Source organism: Gymnoscopelus microlampas, assembly GCF_963454915.1.
Source record: "Gymnoscopelus microlampas genome assembly, chromosome: 11".
NCBI classification, from domain to species: domain Eukaryota; kingdom Metazoa; phylum Chordata; class Actinopteri; order Myctophiformes; family Myctophidae; genus Gymnoscopelus; species Gymnoscopelus microlampas.
The window spans coordinates 45,217,572-45,226,778 of record NC_139948.1 but is presented as its reverse complement, the minus strand read 5'-3'; the positions used below and the strand labels follow the sequence as shown (position 1 = coordinate 45,226,778).

Sequence of the window (9,207 nt, the reverse complement as noted above, 5' to 3'; positions counted from 1 at the left end):
TTCAGCCAAAGCTAAGTGCGGACTCTCATAACTCAGAAGCTTATTATAGACCACCCGTACGTAAACACCAGTGAAACTCGTAGACGAATAGCTGCACTGAAACATATGCCTTTGCCAAGAGGATCCAACAGGCGGCATCACAGAGCAGTGATTCAGCCTAGAATGCAATGGAACATAACAATTAGCTTAAATATAGTAATGTTTACAGGACTCCGTCAGCTTGGGATGCTTCCAGTGGATACAAGAAGAGTGGGCTCTAAGGCGGAGTGGGCACCTCGATGCAAAATTGGCTATTTTGTCAAAAAATGTTAAAAACAAAAGAAAATATTTGAAAAATGGTCTTAAGTAATGTAAAGTATACATGAGGTGAACATGAACAGTACATCATTATCAGACTTAGATGTACACCTCAGCTTCTTTGTGTATCTGCCCAAAATGACTGGATAAACAGGTTTTGTAGCAATTGTAGAAATATTAGGCCTTAATTGTCGAATGTCACTTTTTGATTTGAGCTAAAAAAAAAACATTATTTTACACCTTGGCTATTTTCAAGATTTAAAAAAAATAGCAGATCTACAAGCTCATAGCGCGGCACCGAGTGCCGCGCTACGAGCTAAAAATCTTGAAAATATGTGCAAATCTTTGAATACATATTGTTTTAAAGCGAACATTTTTAACTCAAATCTTTGCTTCTGGGGGGTCCCTGGAACAAACTATTTTGAGATGAGGGCCCGCGGCCAAATACATATCATTTTGGGGGTCCTTGACATGAAAATGTTTGAGCACCACTGATATAGAATTTTCCGAATATTGTTGGGATTTAGAAGACATTTGTAGAATCGGCTTCAGGTCTTAATGGGTTAAGATTGTTTACCAAATATTAGATTTTTTATTTTTGACAAAATAGCCCATTTTACACGGAGGTTCCCACTCTTCCTGGGTACCCACTCTTCCTGTTACCCTTCCAGGTACATCACTAAGACTACTGTCCATCCCAGAGTCTGTCTTCAACAGTAAACAAAACCTTCCTTAAACCTTCGTTTAACGTGTCCCTTAACCAGCCAAACTGCACATCCAGGTGCTTGCCATCTCAGTAGTTCTGTGTTCAATGTTGTCAAGGTTGTGTGTAGACTTCAACGTGTCCTATTCCATCCAACCATCCATTATCCTTCAAGGCCCTTGTCGTTTCTTTTTTTTTCTCCGTTCGTTTGTTTTTAAGTGTACTTTGTCTCCCTCTAGTGGGGGTTTAGCTGCGGCGCTGCTCCAGGTCTTTCCTGCGCTGTTTGTCCTTCTGTCTCTCCAGTTTGTCCAGAGCCTTGCGCTCCTTCTCTGCCGCTGTGTGGATCTCTTTGATACGACGCTTGAGAGCACTGCGGTCTGACGAACTCACCACACCCAGACCCTAGAGAGGATGGGGGGGGGGGGGGGGGGGGGGGGAGAGAGAGAGAGAGAGAGAGCAATAAAACAAGAAGACAGGGGTCAAGATGAGATCAGAAACAAAATAGATGAGCCGACGGAAGGAAAAATGCACATCCACTATAAAAAAAAATCACATCACAGATAACATGATCGGTGGTGGAAAAAGTACTCAAATGCTTTACTTAAGTAAAAGTATCAATACTCTGTTACAAATAAAGGTCCGGAATTCAAAATTTACTTGAGTAAAAGTACAAAAGTATTGGCATCAAAATGTACTTGTCTTAAAGTACCAAAAGTAAAAGTACTAAACTGTTTGAAAATAGCAGATCTACAAGCTCACATGCGACGCGTTGTGAGCTTGTAGATCGGCTATTTTCAAATAGCCTATGTATAAAATAGGGCTTCAGTGGTTAATGTATGTTTTATAATATAATAATTTATATGTGTAGCACTGGCCCTTTAAGGAAAGTGCATAAAGAGGGGTGGCCAGGTTTGTGGCCTCCTGTCTAGCCAGAAGCCTGGTTTGAGTGTTTGTGAGAGAGACCTGCAGGCATGAGGGGTACAGACTAATTCTCGGTAAGACAATCTGAAACAAATGACAAGGTTTTTATAACTCATTGTAACAATAGTATATGTATAAGAGTTTAGATAGGCTGACAATATTAGGCCTGTTGTTAATTATACTAATATATATCTGTACTTCCAGAAGCCTCCAGGTCCTTTGAGTAGCAGTACTCTGTGGCTGTGCAGGCCTTTATCAATTGGAGCCATGAGCATACATTGACTATTTGGGTATGTTTGTTATTTTTCTGTATTTTGTCATCTTGCTATAGGAGCCTAATGAAGCGATGAATTGTTGGAGGGTTGGTCTAATGTTTTATTATTTGATTTTTGTAGGAGCTGAACTGTAAATCACTGTTTTTCCCATCGTGCCATATATATATATATATATAAATACTATTTAGACTGAGTGCAATAGGGTTGACTGAGGACAGAGCTATACTGGGCCATTAGCTAGCATTGCATGACTTGTTGACTTGGTTTTGGTTTTGCTTATTTGTAGTTTGTTTTGATTTGCTTATTTGCTTATTTGCTTTTGGTTACTTATTTACTTTATTTTCTTTTGGTTTTGCATTATTTGGATTTGATTTGTTTAATTTCTGTATATTTACTTTAGAGGCCCCGAAGCCCTTACCCTTATTGCCCCCTTTGCCTCTTGAGTTCAGTCCCTTTTTGCAGAACTCTAACACTAACCGCTTTCTTCCGTTCTGTATTTTAACCTGACTATTTTTATAACAACTGTTGAATAAACTTGACACATTTGATACATCAGCCTCTGGTTCTGTTAATTCTGAACCCGTACCTTCCTGGGGAACCTTACCTTGTTCAGTCCTATATATCTATACATATACAGTATATGGTTAATGTGTTTAAAGGATCCCTCACTCCTATATGTGTGGGTGGCGTAGTCATTGCTTTTCCTAGCCCTGCTACATATGTGCCAAAGTATAGTAACTGAAGTTTTCAAATAATTGTAGTGGAGTAAAAGTACAATATTTGCCTCTGAGATGTAGTGGAGTAGAAGTAAAAGTACTGCAAACTGGAAATACTCCAACAAAGTGTTACATCACATCACATAATACAGCAACACAACACAACACACAACACAACACCTTTTGTATCTCTGCCCAAGCGATTATTTCTTGGGAGGTTTTTCCTTTGTTTACCCATTAAGACCTGAGGCCGATTCTACAAAATGCCTTCTAAATCAGTTAGTTCTCACACTTTTTATTAATTTAAAAATGATTCAACATTTTTCAAACACTTTGGAGATTTTTCAAAAACGTACCAAAAAAATAGCAGACGTACAAGCTCGCAGCGCGGCACGACGTGACGCGCTGCGAGCTTGTACGTCTGCTATTTTTTTTGAATAGCCAAACGATAAAAATCTAAAATGACAGACGCTTTCCCGGTTTTAATGGGTTAACTGAGTGCATCCGCTTTGGCTGAGCGTCTTCTATACGAACACACAACTCTCAACTGGCAGGTGTTCGTGGGTGTTAGGGAAGCCGGGAGGTGATGTATGTATGTACTGGAGAACAAGCAGAGACAGACCACACAGGGGCATGACATGGTGCTGCTGGGGGCAGCACCATGTCAGGGGGGGCTCGGTGGGGGCTACTCAGGTGTTGATTTTGACAGCAAATTTTGATTGAAATATAATGAATACAATTCTGTTTAGTTTTGGTCATATTTTAGTCACCCTGTAATGTTTTTACTTTTAGTTTTAGTCGACTAACATAGGATTTTAGTTGACTAAATCTACAGTTGATTTAGTCGAAAATAGCTGATCTACAAGCATCGCAGGTCTGTGACAATCGCGCACACCCATGATGACGACTTGTCTTACTTAGTTCTACTGGATCTCTTCTCCACTATAGTCCCTCCCAAAAAAAAATGTGTCTAGTTTTTATTTGTTGACGAAACTGTCAGTATATTTAGTCTTAGTTTTAGTCATCATAGCTTAACCCATTAAGACCTGGAACGCATCTGTGTCACTTTAGATTTCTTTGGCTATTCAAAAATAGCAGATCTACAAGCTCATAGCGCGGCACTCGGTGCCGCGCTATGAGCTTGTAGATCTGCTGTTTTTGAATAAAAAAAAAAAAATCGTGATTTTTTTTTTAAATATTTTTTTCCGAAAAACTGGATTTAGATTTTTCTTAATGGGTTAATTAGTTTTCATTTAGTTTTTCGTCAGTGAAAAAAGGTAGTCGACAAACATTTTTCGCCATAGTTTTAGTCGACGAAATCAACACTGGGTGGCAGGTGAGCCAGTCGGATACAACAGCAGTGGCAACACAGAAATGTGTGGGGAGGACTTAATCGGCTTAATGACTAAATTGGGAGGAGAAAAAAAGGAGGTAAAACGAATTGGAATTCTTTTGTAACTGCGATGAAGGGCAGGCGACGCAAATATAAAGTTGCGTTGGGCTGAACGCAGTTCACCTTGAGTTTGCTGCCATCCATCTGCAGTAGATCCTTTCCGTCGATGTCTCTGGCGGTGAACTCAGGGACGTACTGCTCCATGTTGAGACCCTGCAACCACTCACACACCTGATGGGTGGTCCACGAAGACACCAGAGACACTGGCTCCTCAAAGGGCTGGAGAGAGAGAGAGAGTCTTAGCTCAATTCACAATGTAGCAGGGACGTGCACAGATAGACTCTAGGTGGTGCTAGAGCACCTGCCCTTTGCCCTCTTGACCAGAAGTGCCCTTTTGAAAAAAAATAAAAATTTCATTTTACAGCAGGGGTCTTCAACAGGGGGTCCGGGACCCCTAGGGGGTCCTCAGAGTTACTACAGGGGGGCCGCCAAATCTTTGTGATATGATTTTTCTTTTTACCTTAACCACTCGAAACCTAGCATCCCTTTTCTGAGGAGAACTTTAGCCAAAAATAGCCGATCTACAAGCCCACAACGCCTCGCAGCGCGAGGCGTTGTGGGCTTGTAGATCGGCTATTTTTGGCAAGGAGGTATAGGTGTAGAGGGAAAAAAGAGCAGACCAAGTAAACAAAAAAAAGTATAATTTACTTGAGCACCTGGCCCTCAAAATGTCTGTGCACGCCACTGCAATGTAGGCATTTAGCAGACGCTCTTATCCAGAGCGACTTACAATATGCGCGGTAATCATATTTGAATGCATAGAGACAGTGCCTCAAGAAACTAGGATCCCAGGTAACCAAGAACCTATATAGCCTAAATAGCAGATAACCTAAATAGCAGATCTACAAGCTCACAACGTGTCGCGATGCGACACGTTGTGAGCTTGTAGATCGGCTATTTTCAAATAGCCTAGGTGTGATGGCTGACTCAGCAGCCACACATAGAGACTATGATGTATGGTAACTCTTCCTTTTACTTTATATATTTAGTGTTTATTTTCTGTTGTTCATTATTAACCAGTTGAAATGACATAATTTATTGTTTAGTTGTTTTCTATGAGTTCAATTCTTTGAGTTCTGTGGGAGGCTGCTGACATAAATGGACATTATGGGCTGGCTAAAGGAATGGGGATCAGCTGCTCCAGATCTGCAGCTAATCTGGACATTTGGACTGCACCACAGTCCCTCTGCACTATGGGGTGGGGCAGGGGTTCTTTGAGTGTGAGTCAATGTAGTCTTTGTCTTTTCCCCCTTTTGTATTAACAGTGGTCTGACCCGTCCCTATATATGTCCACCTCCTGTGTCATTCTGATTAGTTCAGTTTTATTTTCAGTTTAGTTGTGTTGTTTAGTCCAGTTTTCTGTTTAGTTATTTAGTTTAATTTCCTTTGTGTTGAGCACATTTGTTTTGTCAAACCATTTATTTGCAACAACGGAAAAAGAAAAGAAAGAAAAATAAATAAGAAAAGAGAACAATGTTTTAAAACCAACAAAGTTTTCCCTGTGTCTCTCCTTCCGACCAACTCGGTCCCTGACACTAGGTATAAAATAGGGCTAAAGTGGTTAATGTATGTTTCATAATATCATAATTTATATCTGAAAAGTAACTAAAGTTTTCAAATAATTGTAGTGGAGTAAAAGTACAATAAATTGCCTCTGAGATGTAGTGTAGTAGAAGTAAAAGTACTGAAAATTGGAAATACTTCAGTAAAGTAAACATGCCTCTACTTCAGTACAGTACTTTAGTAAATGTACTTAGTTACTTTACACCAGTGGTAGTATGATCAAGTAGTAGGGCATTCATTTACAAAAAAACACAAAAAGCTGAAATATGGAGGAAAGAGGTTTCTGCCCGACACCCACGATAAAACAGAGTCATTGTGTGACGATGTGCATGCGTGCATGCATACATAGTGTGTGTGTGTGTGTGTGTGTGTGTGTGTGTGTGTGTGTGCGTGCGTGCGTGCGTGCATGTGTTTGTACCTCGTCAGATGACTGTGACAGGGTGTGGTAGGGATGCGAGGAGCGTGAGGAGGAGTCGACTGCTGGTGGGGGGGAGGAGGGCGGAGGGGGCGAGAACTCTTCACTCAGAGCTGATTCCTGAAGGAGAGAGAGGGAGAGAGAGAGAGAGAGGAGGTGTGATGCCTAAATCATGTAGAGCGAGGGTCTTCAACGTTTTCAGGCCAAGGACCCCCTAGCTGAGAGAGAGATGAAGCAGGGACCCCCTACTCTATATTGTATAAAATTGTGTTTCAGATTAAAGTTTTTTTTTAACTTAGTCTGCTATTTTTTCCCTCTACACCTATAGCCTCTTTGCCAAAAATAGCAGATCTACAAGCTCTCAACGCCTCGAGACGTTGAGAGCTTGTAGATCTGCTATTTTCAGCTAATGTTTCCCTCAGAAAAGGAATTGTAGGGTTCAAGTGGTTAACGTAAAAAAACTAAATCCTATCACACAAAGATTTGGCGGACGCCCTATAGTAGCTCTGAGGACTCCCTAGGGGTCCCGGACCCCCTGTTGAAGACCCCTGATGTAGAGAAATAAAACTTTTTTGGCTGCATATTGGTGTGGTGTTTTATGTTTGACTATGAAAAAAGAAGGCCTACACTGAGTCATTTTACAAAAGGAGAAATGGCTCATTCTCCAGAGTCATTGTCATTCATATGGTGTGTTCCATTTCTATGATTGTGTTTTCAATTTTGCCCTGCAGTGTGCTGTAAATTCTTGGTAGTGTGTAGCAAATGCTTTGTGTGTACTCAATGAATGGTACAGTATGTGTGTGTCATTTGAAAATATGGCCGTGTGTACCAAATGAAAACACGAGTTCCATTTTGTGAACAGTTAAGAGATTTGATGGCAAAGAGTCATCTTGCCATCAAATATGATACGGAGTAGAGAGAGAAACAGGAGGAAAGAGAAAGGAAGTAGAGATATAAGGAGAGAGAGAGGAAGGAGAGCAAGAGAGATAAGGAGAGAGGAAGAGAGAGAGTGGGGAGTGATAGAGAGATAGATACACAGACGGGGAGGGAGGGAGCATAGAGACAAAGGAAGGAGAGAGGGTTAGGAAGTAGTGAGATGGAGTAAAAATGTGTAACATTCATTAACATTCTTTACATCCTGGACTTTGTATTGTCGTTGTCTGTTTTTTTTTTTTTTTTTTGCAGTCTTTTTTTTTTTTTGCTTACACCTCTGAAAGTGTGCTTGTTTCAGCATACCAGCTGTCTGTTGAGACAGCCTAGCACAGTGGTTTCCAAACTTTACAGCTGAAGACCCAAAAGAGGAATTAAATTCAATTTTTAATAGAAATGATTAGATTTTTAGATTTGATTTATGAAATACTTTTTGAAAAATGTTGGAATAGTTTTTAATTGATGGGAAGTTGTGATTTGTTTTGTTTAAACTTTTCTAAATCTTAATATAATATATATATCTTTTTTTTTTTAAATGTACAAAACATAAAATTGGCGATATTTACGTAACGACCCATACAAATTGGTCTGCGACCCAAACATGGGTCCCGACCCACTGTTTGGGAAACTAGTGGGCTAGCAAACATGACGCTACCAAAACCGGGCCTGAAAGATTTCCCCTTTTGTCATGTGCTGTTGTTTCAGTTCCATGATAGCGCCAGCATTTCACTGCACATGCTGTAGGCCGACTTGTATGAGCATAATATGACAAATAAAAACCTGTTGAATCTTTGAATTTGTCAGGCAGATGAACGCTCATTGAATATGACTGGTGTGTTTTTTTTGTTGTTTTTTCGTACTGGAAACAGAAACCCAACCCTGCTGCTCCACGTCGATACTACAAATTGTTGTGACTCCCAGTATTGCTCACTGGGGGGTGATTTGAAGAGCTGTGTGTGTGTGTGTGTGTGTGTGTGTGTGTGTGTGTGTGTGTGTGTGTGTGTGTGTGTGTGTGTGTGTGTGTGTGTGTGTGTGTGTGTGTGTGTGTGTGTGAGAGACAGAGAGAGAGAGAGAGAGAGACACACAGAGAATCCAATTAATGTAAGATAAAATGGTCTGAAGATATCCAAAAAAGAAATACACAACAATAACAAAAACAATGTAAAATCATTGGAGGGTTATTGCCAAAGCTATAATTAAACAGGACAGGGTCTATTAACAGTGTGTCTTCCCTGTACAAGCTGTAGCTACTGTATATGGATAACAAGATGCTAGGTGGCCTAGGTAGTAACTGACTGGCCCCTAAAAACTGATGTCATATTGATGACAGCAGTTCGCCCACTGTGATTGGTGTAGCAGGTCGCTGCGATTGGTCTGCTTTCCTTGGGGGAGGGACTGTTGAACGGATGGATGGGCATACATACATGCAGACAGACAGACACAGTCACGCCTTAAAGCCTTAAACATACCCTGTTTTATCATCTACTAGCATGGTACTTTGCGTTGCCTGGGTTATTGCATAGCTGAAACAGCCATAAAGTACATACATGTTACTCTAAAATGGCACCAAAATCAACATAATGCTGCATTGAACAAAACTTGAAAGTAGCAATTGATAACATAAACTCCAAACTAAATTAGGATTACAGTACATGTAGTACAGCATGATAAAATGGGGCTTGCACTTGAAAATGTCTATAATTGAGTAGTTCAAACGTTGAGTTAAATCTCTCTCAAATGCTAGGAGACAGAACTTTTTTTGGTGACTCATTTTATTTGTGTAGCCTACTGAGGTGTTGTTTGGGGCGTGAATTGCCCACTTGCCCACCCCAGTCATCTTTTGTTAGCAATGAGCGATTAATCACTGCGGCTCTAAATAGAAATGTGCATGCCGTTTGTGACGCTCCCACAGTGGACATGTTTGGAGGTGTTGT

The 9,207-nt window shown here is 40.5% G+C and overlaps 1 protein-coding gene across 1 annotated transcript in view; it reads right to left on the bottom strand.

Annotated features, from left to right (window-relative positions):
• Positions 1 to 805: 805 nt before the first annotated feature.
• The window catches only part of samd14 (sterile alpha motif domain containing 14), a 43,362-nt gene continuing 34,960 nt past the window's right edge, over positions 806 to 9,207 (bottom strand). The window contains exons 9-11 of the mRNA XM_084072904.1: positions 6,347 to 6,463; positions 4,429 to 4,584; positions 806 to 1,402 (exon numbers count right to left, since the gene is read on the bottom strand). Coding sequence (XP_083929030.1) covers positions 1,247 to 1,402; positions 4,429 to 4,584; positions 6,347 to 6,463 — 429 coding nt within the window. The 3' untranslated portion in view covers positions 806 to 1,246. The remainder of the gene's footprint in view (positions 1,403 to 4,428; positions 4,585 to 6,346; positions 6,464 to 9,207) is intronic.